The sequence below is a fragment of the Nycticebus coucang genome, chromosome 4, assembly GCF_027406575.1.
Source record: "Nycticebus coucang isolate mNycCou1 chromosome 4, mNycCou1.pri, whole genome shotgun sequence".
In the NCBI taxonomy this organism is placed as follows: domain Eukaryota; kingdom Metazoa; phylum Chordata; class Mammalia; order Primates; family Lorisidae; genus Nycticebus; species Nycticebus coucang.
In genome coordinates, this window is record NC_069783.1 from 89,963,716 (window position 1) to 89,988,335 (window position 24,620).

The window sequence follows — 24,620 nt, forward strand, 5'->3', positions numbered from 1 at the left end:
AGATGCTTACAATCTCACCGTCTTTTCCAAATTACCACTCCATTTTGTGGAGTCATGTAGACTTTATAAAAAACAGGTGAAGTGGGAGTGTTCTACAGTTGGGGTATATTTTAGTCACCTCATTTTATCTGTTGCAGCAGTTAAGCATAAGAATAAAAAGCTTAGGCCTTACAGGCAGATGGCCTTTGTCACTTGGCAGCTGTGTGGCCTTGGACAAACTAGTTATCTTCTTTGAGTTTCCATGTTGACAAATGAAGATGACAAAAATACCTCAGTGTGTTTGGGGGAAGATCACATAAGCAAAATGTGTGGGAAACAATTGTGACAATGCCCCATGCATGGTAAGTAGGCCACACATATTATTAATAATGGTTATCAACCACTAACACGTGACTATTTAGGGTAGTCCCAATTTTTCATGTTCAAATACAAAGTTGACGTTAGACATCTATTTACATAGCCCTTTTCCCCGTATTTTGGATTACCTCCTTAAAGCAGGACTGCTGAAGTGGAAAGGCCAGTGACCTGCTGACACTGCCAGTGGCACCGTAAGCTGGGACAGCACTGTCAGAGCACAGAGTGAGGACGCTGACTCCACAATAGTGCTGTGGGCAGGTAGTACTGATACACGCTTTATTTGCTAATTTAAAAACATTTGAAAGTGGTAGTGCTTCTTGACTCATCACTCTGAAAGTTTCGGAGGGACAAGGAAGAGGAAGGTCAGAGGGAAAGGCTTCTCACCCACGTGGCCAGTCTGTCCCTCATCAGAGATCCTTAAAAGAAGTTCCAGGTGGCCATGGCTCATGTCTGGCGCCACCGCACACACCAACCGTCTCCAGTGGGCCTCCTGAACCACGAACTCCGCACCCACCTTGACTTTCAGAATATTGAATGCCTCTATCATTTTGTGACGCTTCAGGTATGCCAATTTGCGAATCTCATTCTTAAAAAAACAAACAAACAGAATTATGTGTTTTAAGAGCAAGAGTTAAGAAAGTGTCACCTCCCCATGCCAACATTGCAAGGGATCCAAAGAGCCAAAGAGAAGTCACTGTGGGTCGCTGATAAGCCAGGTGAACAGTCCCCTCCCTGGCCCCTGTCTACCTAACAGAACTTGTCATACTTAGTTTAAATGAGGGAGCCCATGAAGGAAAATCTGTGTGAGGAGAAACAGAGTGACAGAGGGCAAACAGCTCCAAACTCCTCTCCGCCCAGAAGCGGGAGAGCTTCCAGAATGGAAGGAAGTCAGGTGTGCCACTGAGGAGAGAGGAAGAGACCCAGGGAGGGAAGAGAGATCTAGCACTCAGTGGAAGAGGAGAAAAGGAGGGAGAGAAAAGCTAGGGAAGTGAAACCAGGCTAGAAGCTGTCCTGAGGCAGGAAGCACAGCTGGGCCCGCCTGGAGCTGCCACTGGCCTAACCATAGGGAATCTTCCAGAAGGGGGGATACTCAACAGCTGACCTCAGGTTATAACCACTGTCTAGCTGCCATCCCTGTCTCTACTACTCCTGTGGGTCTGTCACCCAATATCATCACTTAATTGAGTCCATAGCTAGACTGTGAATTCTTAAAGGGCTATATCGTACTCATCGTTGACACCTCCTAACATTGTGCTGGGCACGCAGAGTACCTCTAGAATAAGTGTACTGGATGAGGCAAGTTGCAGTTTAATTTCCAACGGGCGTTACCAAAAGAAATCCTTCCTTAGGGGGGAGGGAGGCAGAGCAGCAGTTCCGTCCTGCAGTGAAGGAGGGGAGAGGTGCACCAGGCCCCCTGCAGTGGCCTCTTCAGTGGCCAAGGAGTCAGGAGCTGAGGTTTCTTCAGGGCAGTGACTTCACAGGACCTGGGCAGGGCCAGACACCTTCAAAGGCCAGACTGGCCGAATCTCGGAGCTGGCCCCAGCATTCCTTTCTCCTGAACTGCAAACATTAAAGTTCTCCTGACTTCCTACTCGTTCCCCACTGGGAACATCCCTAAGCAAGGAACACTTCAAAACAGAACCAACAGGTCAAAAGCCAAATGGTTGCATCTTTCCTTACAGAAGAGCACCCTTTGAAGGAAGGCATCTCTGTGTGAGTCTCCCCAGAGGTGTGTGTCTGGAGGGTGGGCTGGGAAAGGAGGGTGGATGAGGTGGCCAACGTATCCTGGGGGGATTCCCAGGTACAAACCAAACCTCCTTTCACCCCAAGTACCAGAAGCCTCTGCCCATCCAATGTCTCTGGGAAATTCTCCAGATATAAATCAAGCAGGGAGGAACTAGGGCAGAAACTGTGGGTTTTTAAAAGTTTCTGCATTTGTTTTGAGGTGAGAAAGAAGCTTGGGGAATATCCCCAACCCCAGTCACAGTCAAACATTCCCAGGAGCCAGGACTATTTGACGCGTTAAGAGCGAGAGACAAAGCAGCACGGGACACTGCTCATGAGGGCCAGTGCCCTGGCCCAGCCCTATGTCCCATGCACTTCTCCAGATGCACTGTCAGGCCCACTGCAAAGACTGTGAAGTACCAGCCCGCTGGGCAGAAGGGGGCAAAACGCCAAACAAGGCTTCAGATCCGCCAAAGTACATAGAACAAGGACACTTCCCATGCGCTGGTCCCCCACTCCCTCCCCAGCCCACACAAGTGTGTCACCTTTAGGTGCTTCCTGTAATTGTTGTAGACAACGGCCAGAAAGACGGACATGAAGATGTAGGTATTGATGATGATGTAGGTTACAAAGTACAAAGAATACCACCAATTGAAGTCATAGGCAGGCATCCTGGAAGGACATGGTCATGAGTTTCACAGTGCATCTGAGGCAGACCGTATCCGTGTGCACCAGGCACCAGGAAACCTCCTCCAGTGCCCACTCCCCACCACGTGGTGCAGTGGGCCTCAAAGCCATCACTGTCCCTAATGCGAAACAGCTTGCTCTGACCCTGCCCTTCTGAAATTCTCAGCACCTTACAGAGGTGCCAACTTCCAAAGTGCCTAGGACTTTGGAGATCTGCCAATCCAATTCCCTCCCTCCAAAATGAGGAGACTGAGGTCTAGAAAGGAGAGAGACTTGCCCCGAACTACAAGGGAATCGAAGTGTGGCTTGGAAGAGGGCTCTGCAGGACACCAGACTCCTTGCTGGGGGCTGGGTAACCTAACCTGGACCATGAGAATTTCAGGCACCCTGTTAGTAATCACAGCAGGACAAGAGGCCTAAGTTGGGACGTGTGCTCACTTTGCCTTCAACGGAAACTGGATTTCCTCCAGGAGTGCTGGTATGGCTGACAGCTCAGGTCAGAGGGAAAGACCCAGGAGGACACCAGCAGAGCCAAGAAAAGACCTGAGAGTGAGCAACAACCAAGAACAAGTTGATCTGACAAGGTGCCCTGTGGGAGGAGGTGTGGACTGACATTTGCTGGGCTTTGCTGGGCTCTGCTGGGCTCTGCTGGGCTCTGGAGCTGACGAGCTCCCTGCTCAGTATAGCCCTGTTGAATAACTCTATCCCCAGGCACAAGGTGACTGCATAACTAGATGACATTAGAGACAAACCACAGGAGGGTCTTCCTCCCAAGTAATACCCACACATGTTGAGAGTTGGCATTTTGGAGGGAAAGCAGCAATTACTGATGTTTTCATTTCTTCCCCGTTTCATGTAGCCAAAAAACCCACATCTGTGCTTAGGAGAACTGGCCATGATTCCTTTACAAAGATGGTTTAGGCCTTTAAATTCAGGACTCTAAGAAGATCCCAGAATAGAAAGTGGGTTCAAATAGTATGACATCTCTCAAGAAATGTCTTATTGCCTTCAGTTTTAAATAAATTCATCAAAATTTAGTTTTAAACAGAGTAGCAAAATTTTATATTTTTCAGAATTTTTACAATGACTAGGACTAAATAGAAAATCACTCTTTCCTCTCTCAGCCCTACTAGGGTCAGGAGACAACTAATTCTATTCTGGTAACAGAAGGACACGGACGTGGATGGGGACACACATACATGACATCAGGGCTGTTTGCTGTTGTGACCAGCACGTAGAGCTCAAATGCTATCTCCAGGATATTCGCAAAGTAAGGTGATCCCTCTGCAGTTTTCAGACCCCTACAGAGGAACCAAAAACACCAAGTGAAAACCACATACATAAATTAAGCCATGGTTCCTAGTAGATTTTTCCTCTTTTTTTTTTCTTCTTCTTTTTGGAACACAGTCTCACTTTGTTGCCCAGGCTAGAGTGCTGTGGCATCATAGCTCACAGCAACCTCAAACTCCTAGATTCCAGCGATCCCCCTGCTTCAGCCTCCCAAGTAGCTGGGACTACAGGCGCCCACCATAATGCCTCGCTAATTTTTCTATTTTTAGCAGAGACAGGGTCTCACTCTTGCTTAGACTGGTCTCTGACTCCTGAGCTCAAGGGATCCTCCAGCCTTGCCCTCCCAGAGTGCTAGGATTACAAGTGTGAGCCATTACACCTGGCCAACTTTTCCTCTTTTAAGAGTACTTCTCAAGTGTTTGAACAAAGGAGATAGTGTCCAGTGACAGATTCTGCCATGAACAGGCTTAACCCAAATATGGGAGAATTCACAGGCAGCCATTCTGGAGAAGTATACTCACCTATCTCCAAAAAGCTTCAAGGCCATCAGGGAGAACACCAGCATACTGAACATGAACAAGAGGAACACGTACAGGATGTCAGGCAGAGTGTTCCGGATGCTTCGGAAAGCCCTTCGGATCTGTGAAGACAAAATTTAGTTTCGTTTGCGAGAAATCAGCTAATTCTTTTTGCAAAACAGACCACCCCCTATCCTAAATCATATGCTTACCTGACGACTTTCAGGGAAGTTAATTAGGAAGACTGGCCTCAAGGCCCTCGACCACCTAACACTGCGGATGTTAACAGTTTCCAGGGACCCGTAGAGAATCAGATCAACCAAGGTCAGCTGTGAGAGACACGGGACAGAGATGTCAGCTCAAGCTGACAGAGAAAGTAACAATGTGGGTGTGTGTTTACTGACCCAGGACAGTCACAATGTCTATAAAAAGTAAATTTCATAAATAGCGTAATTTTACTTTTATAATTAACATTAATAGTAGCTAATGTTGGAGGTTTTACCATATGTGATGTAGTATAAAAAACACCTTTTGTAGATTATTCCATTTTTAGCCACATCACACCAGTGAGGTGGGTACTATTCCTGAATGAAAGGGCTTGAGGCACAGAGAGGGTAAGCACATGGCCCTGGTCACACAGCCAGTAAGGCGCAGAACTGGGGCTAGAACCTGCACAGTCTGACATCTCAGCCCTTGCTGTTAACCACACTGCTATGTTCCCCCACACTACAACTTAGTGACCTTTTCTTCAATTTGATGTATAAAAGAGAGGATGCCGAGCCTAGTAAGCGGTGAGAATATCTAGACTACATAAAACCTTTATTAATCCTTATTGTTGTCAGGTTTGTGAGCAAAAGATTAGTGTGAGGATGGAGCAAAAAAAAAAAAAAAAAAAGAACCTAGAGTATTTTAGAAAAATTAAGTAAAAAAGAATAACCTGCCACTATCAAAAATATGAATTCAGCCCCTTTGGGGATAAGGTGCATAGGATCCAGGGAGAGCCCTCCCCTCCAGGGACACACCATGGCAGGAGAGGGTTCTCAGCGGCTGCACTGGAGGGAGCAGCATGGCTGTCCCAGGGGAGCAGAAGCAGGTGGATCACCAAGGGTGATGACATTTGGAGAGGCTCTGTGGAGGAGGCACTCTTCTACAGAATCTTACAGCACACACAGGGCTTTAACAAGATAAAATTCAGAAAGATCAAGAGCCAGTGGAAAGACCAAGTAAAGGGATTGTCAAGGAACTGTCCCATGTGTTTGGGAAGCTGAGGGTCCTGGGAGTGGGGGCAGGGGGCACCAGCAGGAAATGACACGGAGCAATAGTAGGTAGCTTTGAGGGCCAGGCTAAAGAGATAGGTCTCATTTCCAGGGCCTGGAGAACCCTGGAAGTCTTTTAGATAAGAACAATAAGGGCAAAAGAGTGAGACCACCCTGGTAAAGATGCAGGGCAGCCTAGGAGGGGGCAAGGGCTCATCCTCACTGACTCCACTGCAGGAGCATTTGCAGGTGGCTCTTAGGTGAAAGGCATTGTCCTAGCTCTGGGGGGCAGCAGAAGCAAGTCAAAGCTGCCTGCCCCGGAGGAGCCCACAGTCCAGCAGGAGAGAAGCACAGCACTGGTGACACATACATTGTGCAGGGTGGCAGGGCTGAGGGCTGCGGCACTCTGCAGGTAGGGGGCGCCCAGGAGGTGAGGCTCCGTGAAAATGGAAGTGGAAGGCACCAGGACTTCCTCTGTAGTACAAAGGCCCATGCAGGGACCACATGGAGTAAGCAAGGGACAGATAGGAACGGTGGGAAGGGATAATGCTAGCAGTGACAGGGGAGGGACAGGCAAAGCCTGTGGCCACGGCAAGGACTTGAGTTGGAAAGCCCCTGGGTGGCACGAAGCAGAGGAGCCCTGTGAACTGACTACATGTCAGGTGCCCAAGTGCCACCACATTCTAGATGCTATGCAAGGCACATCCAGTGTGCTTGTATTACTTTTTAAATAATAGAAAATAAAGATATTTCTAAAATCAGAAAAGTATAGATCGTTGGCATGTTCTGAGCAAGGGGACAACGTGAAACACTTGCAGAGATTGGTGGAATCATAAGCATACTTGACAGTCGGTGGGGCTTATAAACATTTGTGAGCTAAGGAGGGAAGTGGTCCCAGGTACCAATGATCCAAACCTCTGGAGAATTAATCCAGTAGCAGCATGTAGAGGGTGTGCATGTGGGATCTGAGAAGGAGGTGACTGTGTCGGGTAAGGGGCAATGGGTGACGGGGCCTGGACCACATCATGGCAGAGACACCACATGAGGCCAGATCAGACACCAAAGTACACAAGATGTGGAGCAGAGGGAGGGAAGGAAACAGCACCAGAGACATCTGGAGGATGTTGAGGAGGCCTCCTCTGGTTGAGGAGGCCAGGTGTGGAGAGAAAGGAGGGGACCATGACAATGAGGACTGTGGAACTGTGTGGTGACAGACAGAGTCCTGCAAACAAAGGGAATGCAGCCAGGGAGTCATTTGGGGAAAACAGGTGTGTTGGGTCACCTTGTGCTTGAGTTGAAACACTGCTGTGGAAATCATCAGCAAGTAGTCGGCCACAGAGTAGGGAGCTCAGAGGGGAAACCAGTATCAGGGACAGTCTGGGGACCTTGACCTGCCAGAAGTGTTCGTAGAAGCTCTGAGAACAGATGACTCTCAGGGAAGAGTGTGCAGCAGAAAGGGTAGATGGGGGTAGACAGAGCTTTGGGTTAATTGCAAAGAACTATGGCTCCAGCATGCTGGCTGCTGTGCTGATGTGCCACATAGAAAGTATCCTCGTCACATCACTAAAGTAGTCTCTCTGCCCGTTACAGCAGCATTTCAGAAGACACTGCCTTGCTTGGCATGTATCCGTCCGGATTTTTCTATGAATATGTAACACTCTTTCCTTTTTTCCTTTTAACCAAGATGTGATCCAACTATACTTGTGGCTTGCTCTTTTGACTCAATAGACAGTAAGTCAGCATCTCTCCTTTAAGACATATGTGCCTTTAACACTATCTAAGGCCAGGCTGGGTGGCTCACACCTGTAATCCTAACACCCTGGGAGGCAGAGGCAGAGTGCCTGTAATCCTAGCACTCTGGTCAGGAGTTCGAGACCAGCCTGAGCAAGAGTCAGACCCTGTCTCTAAAATAGCTGGGTATTGCGGTGGCGGCCTGTAGTTCCAGCTGCTTGGGAGGCTGAGGCAAGAGGATCTCGAGCCCAGGAGTTTGAGGTTGCTGTGAGCTATGACAACATGGCACTCTACTGAGAACAAATGAGTCAAACTCGGTCTCAAAATAAAAAAAAAAAAGAAAGAAAGAAAAACACTATGTTAAAGGGCTGCATGAATGTACGATACTGTGTTTAACACATACCAGTTGTAACTATTGTTAAGATACTGTTTCCGATTTTTTAAATATTATGAACAGATCAGCCACCACCAACTTTGTGGCTAAATCTCTGAATCATCCTTCTTTCTTTCAGACAAATTCCCAGGAATAGAAGGCCAAGGTATTCATCTTTAAGGATTTTGAAAGGAACTGCCAAACAGCCCCTTCCAGAAAGACAGTTTGATTCCTCTCTTCAGGATGGTGTAAAGAGGTTTGTTCCCTCTCAGTCTTGCTAACACTGCTTTTCAGGCAAACGTGGTATTTTATTATTGTTTCATTGTACATTTTTTAATGAGTGAAGGTAAACATCTTTCCTACTTGCCATTTCATGTATTTCCTCTTTATGAGTTGCCTTCACCTATTTTCAGCATCATTATCTGTTGGGATATCTGTCTTTCTTCCTCCTTTGATTTGGAAGTGTTCCTGCCATGTTAAATCTTCACAGACCTATGTGGTCTTCGGTTTGTGGTTTGCTTATGGTGTTTGCTATATTGCAGTGTTTTTCTCTTTGTGGCTTCTGCCTTTAGTCACAAACTCTTATAGGTGCTACAATGAACACTCACCACTATGGTTACCATAATGCAGATGTTTTTGGTATCCTTCCAGAAAACCATTTGAGGAGTGACTTTTGCAAAATGTACCAGTCTCCCAAAGAACGCAGTCAGGCAGAGAACTTCAACTATCGCGGTGGCCTGCAGGGGAAAGCAGAGACTGAGCACATGGGCTGCCAGGGTGCTCCCATTCCCTCCCACCCCCGCTTACACCCAACCTTTCCTGCCCGGCACACTCTGAGAATTAGCCATGTACCTTAGTTTTATTGAAAGTTGCAATGAAATTTTCTGCTGATTAGAATGGTTCCTTCCTCTTAAAAGGCAACCTGCATCACAAATTCCGTAACCCATACTAGCCAGGCTTCTTGGGAGGGGTTACAGAAGCAGCCTGAGGACCAAGAATAAATTGCCTCACAAAAAGGGGAGGTCAGAGGCAGGCATCTTCTATGCTCTCAAATTCCTCATGTTCAAGTTTAGAATAGACATCCAAAAGTCCCATTTCTCTGATATGAAGGTGAATCCCCAAAGATATGTTTGGAAACAGTGGGTCATTCCTCAAGCATCACTGCCACTGCAGCCCTGCGGCCTGTATTAGGCTGGTTACAGGCAAGGACAGCGCCCCCTGAGATTCAAAGTTCTGACCGGCCTCCCTCCATAGGCTACAGGGCACCAACTCCAAATTCCCTAGAGCAAGCTTGCAAGCATGACTGCAGCCCAGGATTTGCCCAGGATTGCCATGATGCAGTAACATCTCCCTAGCAAGGACACTTTCCTCCATCAATAGAGAGGAATAGGTAGCCACTTGGGAAGAGATGGGGAAAGGAGCAACTTGACTTAGGGTAGGAAGAGGAAAAGATCAAGTAAGGATGAGGGCTGGCAGTAAGGAACTCTCAAAGGAATGGGGTTGGGGGGAAGGGGCTGGTTCTGCATCTAAAGCATCAGCAAGTGGCACAATCATCTCTTCCTATCCCCAGCCTTCCCCTAGGTTGTGGGTTTGGGCACAGCCTGGGCTGTAGCCCCTTGCAAACCTTCTAGCCCTCAACCTGTTCACCCTTGAAGAGCTACAGAAACCCACTACCAAAGCCAGGCTTTCCAAAAGGCTTGGAGCAATTCTGGGACATCCCTACTCAAAACAAGCCTTGTTTGGTAATGCTGGAGCAGGCCGAAGCCCCTATACAATATTTAACTATAGACACTTGGAGTACAAATGCCAGCTGAGGGAACACTCTGAACTCAGGCAGCCAACCCAAAGCTGTAAGTGACCAATAACAGACAGAGGGACGAGGATGAGGACTTGAGAAAAGAGGAAGTGGCTGAGAAGACAACTCTATGAGAAAGAGAACCTGTGGGATTCGTCTCTTAGCCAGGAGAGGGCCAGTGCTGGGGAAGGATAAACAACACTCTGTCCAGGTCTGTGAATGCACAACTCTGCTTCTTCAGACTTTGTTTAGACAGTCACTGGGCTAAAAGTCTTCTGTCTAGAGGATTCATTCATTGCAGGGTCTTTATCACATGGAAGTTGATTGCTGTCACTATGGCAGCCCCCCCTCCCCCCACCGTGAACCACACTTTCATTTTTCATCCCCTGTGTGGTATCCTCCCACGTTGACATGGAGCTTGGACATGTGTTTGGCTTTGCCAACAGGGCATCAGCAAGGGTGATGCGAGCAGAGGTTTGATGGTGCCTGCACAGTGGGATGCTCCTTTCTGGACCCAGCCACCCACTGGGAGAAACCTAAGCCACATGGAGCAGCTGTATAGAAGAGCCCTGGGGTGCACCGGCCTCCAGCTGCAGCCAGCAGTGCCGGCCAGCCACAAGAGAGAGCCATCCTGGATGTACCAGCCCCAAGAGATGTACAGAGCTTCAAGAGATATACACAGCTTCAAGAGATGTACACAGCTTCCAGGTAGATCTACCAGGTTCTACCACCCCAGCCCACACCACCTGAGCAGAAAATCTGCCAAGCTGAGCCCAGTCTCCCACAGAATCATGGGAGAAGATAAAAGGCTGTTGTTCTTTAAAGCTATGGGTTAATAGACTTTTTCTGTTAAAGGGCCAGAGAGTAAATACGTTAGACCATGAAAATCATGTGGTCTCTGTCTCAACTACTCAGCTCTGTCATTGAAGTTTACAAGCAGCCAGGGACAATACACAAATGAGTAAGCATGGCTGTGTTTCAATAAAACACTCTTTGCAGACACCAAAATTTGAATTTCATACAGTTTTCATGTGATAGTCCTTGATTTTTTTCCTAACCATTTAAAAATGTAAAAACCATTCGTTTTAGTTCACTCAGGCTGCTATGAAAGAATTCCATAGACTCGGTGGCTTACTGAAAAACAGAAATTTATTTCTTACAGTTGGGGAGGCTGGAGGAAGTCCAAAATCAAGACACTGGCAAATTTGGCTTCCGCTGAGGCTCCACTTTCTGGTTCCCAGACAGCCATATATTCCCACATAGCTAAAGGGACAAGGGAGACCCCCAAGGCATCTTCTATAAGGGACTAATCCCATTAATTGGGGCTTTGCCCTCATGATCTGCTCACTGCACAAAGGTCCCATCTCCAAATACCACCACATTGTAGGTTAGGTTTCAGCATGTGAATTTTGGGAAGATATAAACATCTAGTTTCATAGAATGATTCTTAGCGCACAGGCTATACAAAAATAAGCAACAGCTGAATTTGGCCCACAGGCAATAAGTAGTTTCTTGACCCCTGTTTTAAGTGTTTGAGTTATGGGGTGCTTTGCCACATAGTAATAGGTAACTGAAACATGGAAGAATAAAGAAGGGTCTGGGTGCTCATTAAAAAGCAATAGCTTTGAAGTCAGACAGTCTTAGGCTTGAAGCCTAATCCCACCCCCATTGTTGAGCGACCTTGGACAAGTTACATGCCTTCCTAAGGCTTTGCTTCCTCTTCTGTTAAAATGGGGATGATACCCGCAGTGCACATGTCATGAGTTTACTGAGAGGCTTAAGGAAAATACAGAGAAAGTACTTAGAGCACCCAGCAGAGAGTAAGCAGCTATTAAGACAGAGACAAGATGGGTGATGAATGGCAAACCAACATGGGCAGGGCCTTAGTTTATTATTTAGATCCTTCTGGATTAGCTAGTTAATTTGTTATACAGGGTGTCATAAAGTTTGTGTGCAATTTAAAATTGTACACTATTTTAAACTGCACATGAACTTTATAGATATTCTGCACCCTGTGTTACTTAAAAACACATATACACCTACTAAGCACCAAAAAACACTCTAATGATTTATGACTATGAAAACTAAAAATATGGCATGTTCAAGACACATACTATGCTATATGAAAACATCAGGTACTTGGCAGTAAGTAAATATGCTTTTAAAACATCACTGTAGGCTCGGGGCCTGTGGCTCAAGCGGCTAAGGCGCCAGCCACATACACCTGAGCTGGCGGGTTAGAATCCGGCCCAGGCCCGCAAAACAACAATGACGGCTGCAACCAAAAAATAGCTGGGCATTGTGGCAGGTGCCTGTGGTCCCAGCTACTTGGGAGGCTGAGGCAGGAGAATCGCTTGAGTCCAGGAGTTGGAGGTTGCTGTGAGCTGTGATGCCACAGCACTCTACCCAGGGGGACAGCTTGAGGCTCTGTCTCAAAAACAAACAAACAAAAAAACCCATCACTTGTAGAATCTGCATTAGATTCTTCCTTGTGCGCACAGAGGACCAAAAACTTCCATTGTACTTAAAATGCCTTATGATTGAAGCATCAGCTTGATGAGTAGATAATTCTTCTAATCCCTGACAAGAAAAATAAAATCTAATTCATATTAGTTGAAATTTGAAAAGAAAAAGCAAGAGGCAGGGTGCCCAAATCATCTATGACAAAATCTGGTTTGCCATCTTATTTTTAATACTTACCAAGAAAGGCAGTGGAAACAATGCAGGTTCTTCAAACAGAGCAAGAGAAAGGTCTACACAAATAAAGAAGTATGTGGCTACTTGCGTTGTCCAATGGTTATAAAAAGAGTAAAGTCTAGAGAGGAAAAAAACAGAAAAGTGGTTATATACAAGGACCAGCACTCAAACGTTCCTTTAAAAAGACTAATGGTAGACAAAATAAAGAAGTTAAGGCTGGGTCACATTTTCTTTAACTTCTAGGGAACTGAGGACAATATTTAATGATCATATACTACAAAACACTAACAGAAAAAAAATCAAGAATATCAACCACTCAGTGGTTACGGCACCAACCACACACACTGGGGCTGGAGGGTTTGAACCTGGCCTGGGCCTGCTAAACAACAATGACAACTGCAACAAAAAAATACCCGGGCATTGTGGCGGGCACCTATAGTCCCAGCTACTTGGGAGGCTGAGGCAAGAGAATCGCTTAAGCCATAGAGTTTGAGGTTGCTGTGATCTGTGACGCTATGGCATTCTACAGAGGGTGACATAATGAGACTCTGTCTCAAAAAAAAAAAAAAAAGAAGAGAAATATAATCATATCTCAAGGCACACTTCTTTTTTTCATTTTATATTAAATCATGACTGTGTACATTAATGCATTTATGGGGTACAATGTGCTGATTTTATATACAATTTGGAGTGCCTACATCAAACTGGTTAACATAGCCTTTACCTCTCTAAAAGCACATTTCTTAACAGTCTCAAGCTAGAATTAGCATCTTCCCCACAAGGTTGGTGTGACAGCAACAAAAGAACATTTTTAGGGGACTTTGATCAGTGACTAATGCAAAGTAAGCCCCACTTAAAGTGACCTACTATGATATGCCATTGACCTGACCCATTTCTTTTTTTAAGAGAGAGGATCTCATTCTATCACCCAGGCTGGAGTAAGTACAGTAGCATGGTCATAGCTCACCACGGCCTGAACTCCTGGGCTCTAGTGATCCCCCCTCCTCAGCCTCCCAAGTAGCTGGGATTATAGGCACAGACCACCATGCACGACTCACCTTACTGGATTTTAAAATGTACATGATCCCATCTTAACATGGTAGACTCAGAAGAGATCTAGCCATCATGCAGATTTCTCCCAAAGTGGGGATGGTTCCCCAGACCTGCTCTCAACAGTGTCCAGGGAGGAGGCATTGGCTGCTTTGAGAGACCCTCATGCCCAGCCCTGGTAATAAGTGTTTTCTCTCTCCCTTGGTCCAAACACTTGATCTTAGTTCAACCCTTAGAGGATGACAGAAAAAATGCTAAATTCCCATAAGAATGAACATATGGATTACATTAAAAGACAACAGAAAGGGAAAATAAAAAGGCTTCTTCTCACTGGACAACTATAGTTAGAAGGAAAAGACTGCTCTTCCCTTGACTGCCCTAGCACCTGTGCTGGCTGTGCACTGATTCATTTATCTGTTCTTAATCCATTTATGGAATGCTTCCCTATGCCTGAGGCATCATGCTCTTAGAACTTAAAAAAAAGTTCTGAATTTTATCCAAATCTATGTGCCATACCGTATATACTTCTCAAAATAGTTATGTAAAGAATGTCTTCAAGAATATTAAGTCCTGGAGGACAGGAGGTTTTCTGTGACAGTTTAACATGTTAATTACCTGATGGCCTGAGGGGATGTTTCAAATGGCACGTTTCTGTTGTACTGGGCATCCGACACGTAGGCAGCTGCCAGGAGAAGGTCCTGGTCCCCATCGGGAGAAAGTGAGGGAGAGCAACAGTCAGCATGGGAAAGGACACACTTTTTCCTTTTAAGTATGTGTCAGTGTAAAAGGAAACTTCACTTTACCTCCCTCCAACCCCCCTCCTCTGAAGTAACCGACATTAACAGTGTGGTATATCCACCTAGGATGTCTCCTGGGACACCGAGAAACTCTACAGTGGGGCTGAGCCACAGGCACGCTCCACATTCTGGAATTCAAATACAGAGGAAGAAAAGAAAATGAGCACTGAAGAGAGCATGTATTTGAACTTCAATGGTATGTTATACATACATCTCTATGGTTATGTACACACATATACATAAATATTACACACATACAGTCATCTGCTACATAATAATGTTTCAGTGGATGACAGACTGCATATGTGACTGGGGCCCCATGATATTATAATGGAGCTGAAAGATTCCCCTCACGTAGAGCAGTAGTGTTTTTCAACCTTTTTTTAAATCTCACAGCACACTTGAACCTATAGTTAAACTTCGGCACCACATTTAAATTCTGTTGATTAAAAAAAGAGTTCAAAAAAAGATTGTACTTACTGTACTTTGGATTTCTTTCAAAAATAATTTAATTAATGATCTTCGAAAATGTTCGCAGCACACCTAAGATCCTCTCATGGTATGCTAGTGTGCCGGGGCACACCTATTGAAAACCATTGACCTAGTGACATCATAGCTGCCCTAACATCACAGAACATGGTGTAAACCAACCTTCTGTGCTGCCAGTTGTATAAAACTCTAGCACATACAACTGTGTACAGCCCATAAGACTTGATAATAAATGACTATATTACTGGTTTATACGTTTATTATACTATACTTTTTATTATTTTAGCAATACGTTTACTTATTTAAAAAAAAAGAAGTTAAGTGAAAAACAGGCTCAGGCAGGTCCTTTAGGAGGTATACAGAAGAAGGTCTTGTTAACATAGAGGATGACAGCTCCATGCCTGTTATTGCCCTGAAGACCTCCCGGAGGGACAGGATGTGGAGGTGGAAGACAGTGATACTTAGCATCCTGACTCCTGCCTCATTAGGCTAATGTCCATACTTGTGTCTTAGTTTTTAACAAAAAGTGGAGAAAGCAAAAAAAAAAAAAAAAAAAAAATCAAGTTTAAAAATAAGAGAGGATAGGCGGAGGGAGGGTGATTGGTGGGATCACACCTACGGTGCATCTTACAAGGGTACATGTGAAACTTACTAAATGTAGAATATAAATGTCTTAACACAATCACTAAGAAAACGCCAGGAAGGCTATGTTAACCAGTGTGATGAAAATATGTCAAATTGTATATAAAACCAGTGTATGGTGCCCCATGATCGCATTAATGTGCACAGCTATAATTTAATAATAAAAAATAAAAATAAAAGTAGAAAAAAACCTTATAGAATAAGGACATAAAGTATTTTGTACAGATGTACAATGTGTGTTTTAAGCTGTTATTAAAAAGAAGTCAAAAAAAAAAGAAGTCAAAAAGTGTAAAAGGCTCAAAATTTTGTAAAGTAAAAAGTTACAGTAAGCGGAGCTTAATTTATTATTGAAGAAGGAAACGAAAGAAAAAAACTTAGTGTAGCCTAAATGTGCTGTGTTTCTACAATCTACAGAAGAATATGGTTATGTCCTAGTACAGTGTCCTTCACATCCACTCACCACTCACTCACCGACTCACCCAGAGCAGCTGCCAGGCCTATGAGCTCCATTCATGCTAAGTAGCTTAGACAGGAGTACCATTTTTAATCTTTTATACCTTATTTTATACTGAACATTTTCCATGTTTAGATGCACAAATCCTTACTATAGTGCTACATTTGCTTACACTATTCAGTATGGTAACATATTGTACACGTTTGTAGCCTGGGAGCAATAGGTTGTACCATACAGCCTACGTGTGCATAGGCTATACCCTCTAGGTCTGTGTAAGTCCACGCTGTGATGATCACACAATGACACAATTGCCCAGTAATGAATTTCTCAGAATATAACACAATGTGGGACTGCATATATACATATATACACAAATACATAACATAAAAGCATTTGCTGTATATATATAACACAAAATTTCATTTATACTTAGAAGTTTTGACAAGATGTGGAGCAACTGGAACTCCCGTCTATGATTGGTAGGAATGGAAAATGGCACATTTACTTTGAAAAACAGTTTGGTAGTTTCTTAGAAAGTTAAAAAGTATGACACCCATTCCACTAGTAAGGAAAGACAGCATATACCCGTCCTCGCAAAGACTTGTACATCTACCCCATGAATATTGTTCATGCTAGACACCCCATTCCAAAGCAGCACTTGTACACAAATACTCATCACAGCTTAACAGGAAAAAAGTAGAACCCACCCAATGTCCACCAGACCTGTGAGTGGACAAACAAATGTATTATATCTATACAGCGGAATACTACTCAGCACTAAAAAAGAAGTGAACGCATAATGATACAGCAAAATGGACGAATCTCGAAATAATTGTGCTGCGTGAAAGCAACCACTCCCCCCAAAAGAGTGTGCTCTACATGATTCCATCTATATAAAATCCTAGCAACTGCAGCTGGCCTACAGAACCCAGACCAGTGATTGTGTGGGGATGGGGAAGAAGGGGACGGAAAGAGAGAAAGATTACAATAGGTATGAGCAAATTTTTAGGCATGACAGACACGTTCATTATCCCAATGGCGGTGTTACATACCCAAACTCATCAAGCTGTATATTTAAATAAATGTAGTTTAATGTATATTTATTATAGCTCAATAAAACTGTTTAAAAATACCTAAAAAGAAAGAAATGCTTAGACTAATAACTGATGTGGAGGCCCGGAGTGGTGTAATCCTAACACTCTGGGAGGCCAAGGCAACTGGATTGCTTGAGCTCACGAGTTTGAGACCAGCCTGAGCAAAAGTGAAACCCCATCTCTACTAAAAATAGAAAAACTGAGGCAAGAGGATCACTGGAGCCCATGTTGGAGGTTCTGTGAGCTATGACGCCACGGCTCTCTACCCTAGGCAACTTCTAAGTCTCCCACCATTTTATTTGGGAAGCAGCACTCTTAGCAGATGGGCTTACTTTAATGGGCACACTTATTTGTAGTAAGGCCCTTTGTATCTTCTCATAAAATAAAATGTTTTCATTCAACCCAAGAATTTGACTTAGATACCCCTTTCCAAAACCGCATACACTTTTCAAGTTTATATGAGAACCATTGCCCATGTCTCCTATGAAAGTGGGAAAGACCAAATAGCAGGTGTTCTAGATGCTGCAAACCTCAAAACAGCAGCCTCCTCTATGGGAGGTGACAATGGGGATCCTGGTTCTCAACACACATAGCTTATGACAATCATCTCAGGAGCTCAAAGATTCGTCTCAAAGACTCCACCAGGCCTAGGTCACATCCAGAACAAATGCATCAGAATCTCTGGCAGATGGGACCCAGGACTAATCTTTTAAAGTTTACATGTGATTCAAAGGTGCAGTCAAGACTGAACACTACTGGCTTAAATACAGCCATTTTCCTACTGCTTCTCATATGCTTTCTATTCTCACTGCACGATGACAATAATGACTTCTCTTCACTTTCTCCTCTTCTCATAGCTGTACATCCCTTTTCCTCTCCCCAACTTAAAAATGTATTTAAGATTTTTGTGTTTTCTTTCTCCTACCCCATCCATCCCCAACTTTGTAAGTCTTCATTCTGGAGAAGATGAATCCCTTTGAATACTTGAGGGACAAAAGAGTGTAAGAGGGAGGGAAAGATTGATTCCAGAAGCTCTCGGTGGACAGCAAGAAAGTTCTTTCTCTAAGCACCCACCAAACACACACCTTCTTCAGTCTTAACTGCAACAGGAATAAACCATAGTATGCCCCAGATTCCTTTAATTCAGTCCACAAGAACCTAGGCAAAACTCAAAGTTGTTGATAGAAGTGCTTTGAAAATATAGCCAATATGTCTTGTTTATATATCAAATAGATAAGAAAATAACATAATCAACCATGACTTAGGGTGAAGAGAAGTTCCTACAAATTTCAAGTTAAATTCTTCCCCACCTCCATTTTTCTTTCCAATTCTGATGTTCCTTCCATCACTGCAAACACTACACAACAGTTCCCTCCTTACCTAGGGTGGTGCTTTCCAAGACCCCCAGTAGATAGAAGAACCAGAAGATACTTACAAACCCTATAATTGTATTTTCAGTCTGATAATCCAAACAGCTACTCAGTAACTAATGAAGTGGGAGGCGAAGGGGTTGTGTCTACAACATAGGTATGACGGACAAAGGGATGTCTCAGGACAGAGACGGATGTGTGGAGATTTCACCACACTACTCTCAATGGTGCACAATTCAAAAAGGCATGACTTGTTTTTTTCTAGAATTCTTCATGGAATATGCTTGACCTATGGTTGGCCTCAGGTAACTGAAACCGCAGAAGGCAAAACCGCAGAAGCCAAGGAAGACCACTACACACTCTGTCTCCCTCTGCCTCTGTCTTCCATCTGCACACGGGTGGAATAGAGTACATCATTGCTTTCCCCAGGGACCACCATGCAAAAGCATCAGGTGACTTCTCTTTGCCTAGCGTGATCCCCCTGTGCCTAGCCAGAGGTCCTCAAACTGCGGCCCACGGGCCACATGAGGCGGTGTGATTGTATTTGTTCCCGTTTTGTTTTTTTACTTCAAAATAAGATATGTGCAGTGTGCATAGGAATTTGTTCATAGTTTTTTTTTTAACTGTAGTCTGGCCCTCCAACAGTCTGAGGGACAGTGAATTGGCCCCCTATTTAAAAAGTTTGAGGACACCTGGAAGTGCAAACCTCCTGGCTGAGCATTTAGTTTTTCTACTCTCTGTCTTTATCTTCCTCACCTTTCCTACAGGAACATTCTTCTCTGGCCAAAACTGGTGGACTCATCATCTGCTGTCCTACCACAGGCCCCACCTCCATGCCTGATTCCATGACGCCCACCTAAAACCAGGGGTATCCTTCCCACTTTCCTTCATTGGAGGCCATCTCCAATTTCACTTTCTCCATGAAGACTGGCAATCCTAGAGGCTTCTATTTCCATGTGGAAAGACTGCTTGGAGAAGCTGGGGCATATACTGTGGGTATTCCCCGTGAAGAAACAGTTGCTAAGGACAAGATTGGCAGTGAAATTGAAGTGGCAACTATAAACCCCATGTCTCTCTATGTAGAAAGTTGCAATCAACAACCAACAGTCCAAGTGCAGTATAAAGATGTGTTTGGTTTGGCCCAGCAAATGCTTTCTGGATCCTGGCTACTCATTCAAATATTTTAAAAACTGGAGCTTACACAAAAATGTGAAACTCTGGCTTCTCTTTGAAAGATCATAACATCTGGCAATGCTGGGTTGTATTTTAGTAAATTTTTGCTACACACCCTGATTCTTAGTCACCTGAATAAACACTTATTATTTTCCCATATTCTCTGGGTCAGCCAGGCACTCCTGGCCTGGGCGAACTTAGCTGATCTCTATGATCACCATGGAGTGGGTGGTCTCCAATAGCCTCCCTCACACGTGTCTTAGCCACGCACATCCTGCCACAGGCCAGCCAGGGCTCTTTCACAAGGTACAGGTCAGAAGGTTCCTGAGAGCATCAGGAGAGCACATACCAGTGCTCAGTCCTTTCACACTTCTGTTTGTGTCACTTCCACGCATATCCCATGGCCAAGCCCAGATTCAAGGGCTGGAGAAACAGATCCCATCTCTTGATATAATGAGTTTCAAAGGCACATTGCAGAGATATCATGTATTTATGTATAGGAAGACTTTGGGGCCATTTGCAATCTTGTATGATAGCTGGCCATAGTCAACTGGAGGTAGGTAGATGTGGTCTTCTGTGGGCAGCAGACATGCCCTCCAAATAAGCACAAGCCCTACTCCCCTCTCTCACTGAATTATTCCTGCCTAGTCCACTGATTTTTTATTGCTCCTCAGATCACCTAAGATATCCAATATTCATTCTCCCAAGCCCTCTTGCTACGTCCATTTTCCCCCTACAAAAATTGCTCTGAAAATCTATACTCTGTTACTAATCTCTGTTACTATCAGGTAACACCAGGGGACCCCAAAGCAGGGTAATCCAAGATCTGCACGAATAAGTTCAAGAATAAGAATATTTTTTCAAAAGCCTGTAAAGTATCAAGAGGTGACCACATGGAATTGTCCCAAGGAAATGGCATAGTGCATAGGCTCTCAGCCCTGGCTGCACTTTTGAATCACTTAATAGCCTTAAAGGTACTATTGCCTAAGCCACATCCTGATCAATCAATCAGAATATTAGGGGGAGGGGCTAACCAGATACATTCCTAAAAGCTCCCCAGCTAATTCTAAGCAGTGGTAAGATGGAGAATCACTAGCATTGGGTTATTTCTGTTTCAAAGCTGAGAATGTTGGTAAATTCACCAAAGAAAGTATAGATTGAATACAGCAGCGTCTCAGGTTACAAACTCAACATTCATAAGTCGGTAGCCTTTATATATACCATCAATGGTCAAGCTGAAAAAACAGTTAAGGACTCTATTCCGTTCACAGTAGTGCCAAAGAAGATGAAATATTTGGGAGTTTATCTCAAATATTTCATAAGTCGTAATAGAAATAACAAAGGACGTAAAAGATCTCTATAAAGAGAACTATGAAACTCTAAGAAAAATAGCTGAAGATGTTAACAAATGGAAAAACATACCATGCTCATGACTGGGAAGAATCAACATTGTTAAAATGTCCATACTACCCAAAGCAATATACAATTTTAATGCAATCCCTATTAAAGCTCCACTGTCATACTTTAAAGATCTTGAAAAAATAATACTTCATTTTATATGGAATCAGAAGAAAACCTCGAATAGCCAAGACATTACTCAGAAATAAAAACAAAGCAACAGGAATCAATGCTACTGGACCTCAGACGATACTATAAATTGATAGTGATCAAAACAGCATGGTACTGGCACAAAAACAGAGAGGCAGATGTATGGAACAGAATAGAGAACCAAGAACCCAGCTACTTACCATTATTTGATCTTTGACAGGCCAATTAAAAACATTCAGTGGGGAAAAGATTCCCTATTTAACAAATGGTGCTGGGTGAACTGGCTGGCAACCTGTAGAAGACTGAAACTGGACCCACACCTTTCACCAGTAACTAAGATAGACTCTCACTGGATTAAAGATTTAAACTTAAGACATGAAACTATAAAAATACTAGAAGAGAGTGCAGGGAAAACCCTTGAAGAAATCGGTCTGGGTGAGTATTTTATGAGGAGGACACCCCCAGGCAATTGAAGCAGCTTCAAAAATACACTACTGGGACCTGATCAAACTAAAAAGCTTCTGCACAGCCAGGAACACAGTAAGTAAAGCAAGCAGACAGCCTTCAGAATGGGAGAAGATATTTACAGGTTATGTCTCCTAAACAAAGGTTTAATAACCAGAATCCACAGAGAACTCAAATGTATAAGCAAGAAAAGAACAAGTGATCCCATCTCAGGCTGGGCAAGGGACTTGAAGAGAAACTTCCCTGAAGAAGACAGGCGCACGGCCTACAGACATATGAAAAAATGCTCATCATCCTTAATCATCAGAGAAATGCAAATCAAAACTACTTTGAGATATCATCTAACTCCAGTAAGATTAGCCCATATCACAAAATCCCAAGACCAGAGATGTTGGTGTGGATGTGGAGAAAAGGGAACACTTCTACACTGCTGGTGGGAATGCAAATTAATACATTCCTTTTGGAAAGATATTTGGAGAACACTTAGAGATCTAAAAATAGACCTGCCATTCAATCCTATAATTCGTCAACTAGGTATATACCCAGAAGATCAAAAATCACATTATAACAAAGATATTTGTACCAGAATGTTTACTGCAGCCCAATTCATAATTGCTAAGTCATGGAAAAAAGCCCAAGTGCCCATCGATCCACGAATGGATTAATAAATTGTGGTATATGTACACCATGGAATATTATGCAGCCTTAAGGAAAGATGGAGACTTTACCTCTTTCATGTTTACATGGATGGAGCTGGAACATATTCTTCTTAGTAAAGTATCTCAAAAATGGAAGAAAAAGTATCCAATATACTCAGCCCTACTATGAAACTAATTTATGGCTTTCATATGAAAGCTATAACCCAGTTATAACCTAAGAATATGGGGAAGGGGGAAAGGGAAGGGAGGGAGGGGGGCAGACAGAGGGTAATTGGTGGGATTACACCTACGGTGCATCTTACAAGGGTACATGTGAAACTTAGTAAATGTAGAATATAAATGTCTTAACACAATTAAAAAAAAAAGAAAGTATAGATTGCCATCTTAACAGCTGCGGAAAAGCAAAACAAAACAAAAAACCCTCCAAGCAAAAAAGAGTCCTTGAAACTGCTTGAATGGAGAGAATGTTATGCTTTTTAAGTGACTAGGCAGTTTCTAGTTATGTGACCCCAAAGTAACTTTTAAATAAGGTTAGTGCAGTCATTTTGGGCACTGCAACCAAAAACCAATCCTAAAAACCTACTTGAAAGGAGAGGGTGTTAATGCATTTCAGGTGAGTTGGACAGTATCTAGTTATGACACAAAAGCAACTTTTAAATAGGTTAACCCAGTCATATGGCCACAGAATTCCTAAGGTCAGAGCTGGGGAAGGAAGATTTAGATGCTGTCTCTGGTTTAATGACTTAATCAACTTTATCTCCGAGGGTGGAAGCAAGGTCTGGCTTAGGTTAGAGCTGAGGACCAGGAAACCTTCCCATCCTCTACCTCCTGTACTGGTCCCTGGAGGGATCAGAAACACCATAGTATAAACCTGTTAGAAGTGGCTGAGACCCTTCAGGAGACCAGCAGGCCAGAGAAGGAGGCCAATGCATCAGGCAGAGCTTTTAAACTCCACACACAAGCCCACCCTGCAGGACGCACTCCTGCAGGCTGCAGGAGCCCACTGGGGAGCAGCAGGGTCGTGCGATGCAGCAGCCCAGAGCTGACGGGGGCCAGTTCCAGACTGAAAGAGGAGACTAAAACCGGCTTCCCTCCCACACACTTGCAGAACCCCAAGGCAATGCAGCATGCAGAAAGGCACCCTCTCGTGGCCTGAAGACTGGCTGTCATTACTGGGTGCCAGCAAACGTGCCTGGGCCTGCCGGTCTTCGTGGCTCTTCCAAGGCGAGGGGGGAATCAGAGGCTCATGGCGGTGAGGGCCGATCATACTGTAATTCACGGCTCAAATGTTCTCAATCAGAGCGAGGGCTCCTATCATTGGAGTCCTGCCTCGCTCTCCACTCTCCACGCTCTTGTACAGTGCAAGGAAAGAGCGCAATAAGGGCTGCTTGGAACTCCAAGTCTTCCAAAGACGCTGGGGCTGCCGCAGGGAAACAGACCCGGAGCAACTGTGGAACCTCAGGCATCGGAAGAGCCGGGGCTGCATCAGCATTCCCAGGCCACATCCCGCAGCCTTCTTCCCGGGCGTTTCCCTGCAGTAGGACCCTCGATTGTTTTCCTACCTCCATAGAGAGCGGTGCGGAGCGCACCGGCCACCAAGACCGGGGGCGCCCCTCGGTGGGTGGGACTCGGCCTCAACCCGAGCCTGTAGCCTGTAGGAGGCTTCTCTGGCGTCACCGGCTTAACAGCTCCCCAAGTGACTCCAGCCCGCGGATCTGAGCCGAGCTCCAGCTGGCTCTGCGCCTCCCCGCGGAGCCGCCTGAGCACAGGGCTCTTGGGCGCAAAGGACCAAATAAGCCCCGAAGAGCAGGGACGTCCTCGCTCCACTTCTCCCCACCGGACCCTCATTCCCCACAGCTGGAGCTAGTTTTCAACCGGTTCGCTTTCTCCCGCGGAGCCCCGGAGACTGCGAGGCGGAGACACTGCCGTCGGGGCACCCTCCGAGCGCGCTCCACATCCTCTCCTTACCTCCTGAACTGGCCGCTCCTCGGGAGGCTGCGGGCGCAGGCGGCGCACCCCAGCGGCTCGGCCGGGCCCGGGCATTGCGGGGCGGGGGTGGCGAGTGTCGGGGCTGCAGCTGCGGACTCTGCCCTCCTGGAGCCGGAGGGAGGCCTGGACTTGGCGCTCTGCGCTCGGCCCTTGACGTGACCGCGGCGGGTCGCCCTTCAGCTGCCCCGAGGGCGGAGGACAGTTGGCGGCCGGCTCGGCGGGCTCCCAGCTCCGGCCCCTTCCCGGCGGCGCGCGGGTCCAGGGGCGGGGAAGCGGATCCAGCCGGGGCGGGGAGCGCGGCGCACTGGGGGCCGCCGGGGGCAGGACTCGGCGGGCGGCGGCTTGGGTTAGACGCCCCCCTAGCAAATGGCACCAGCTGTGTGCCCCGGGCGTGTCTGACCAGTGGAATGGGGAGAATACCTCCTTCCCAGACTTGTTTGGAGAATTTGAACGGTGTCTGC

General features: G+C 45.3%; 1 protein-coding gene across 2 annotated transcripts in view; it reads right to left on the reverse strand.

The window, feature by feature from the left end:
- LOC128584622 (two pore calcium channel protein 1-like) overlaps positions 1-24,369 on the reverse strand; it is a 44,587-nt gene extending 20,218 nt beyond the window's left edge. The window contains exons 1-9 of one of the 2 annotated variants that reach the window (XM_053589683.1): positions 24,139-24,369; positions 14,095-14,177; positions 12,433-12,547; positions 8,546-8,674; positions 4,790-4,906; positions 4,581-4,699; positions 3,969-4,070; positions 2,628-2,754; positions 742-943 (exon numbers count right to left, since the gene is read on the reverse strand). In XM_053589683.1, coding sequence (XP_053445658.1) covers positions 742-943; positions 2,628-2,754; positions 3,969-4,070; positions 4,581-4,699; positions 4,790-4,906; positions 8,546-8,674; positions 12,433-12,547; positions 14,095-14,177; positions 24,139-24,213 — 1,069 coding nt within the window. In that variant the 5' untranslated portion in view covers positions 24,214-24,369. Of the gene's footprint in view, positions 1-741; positions 944-2,627; positions 2,755-3,968; positions 4,071-4,580; positions 4,700-4,789; positions 4,907-8,545; positions 8,675-8,789; positions 8,841-12,432; positions 12,548-14,094; positions 14,178-24,138 lie in introns of those variants that run through there. The other variant, XM_053589684.1, reaches the window with a different exon arrangement.
- Positions 24,370-24,620: the final 251 nt, after the last annotated feature.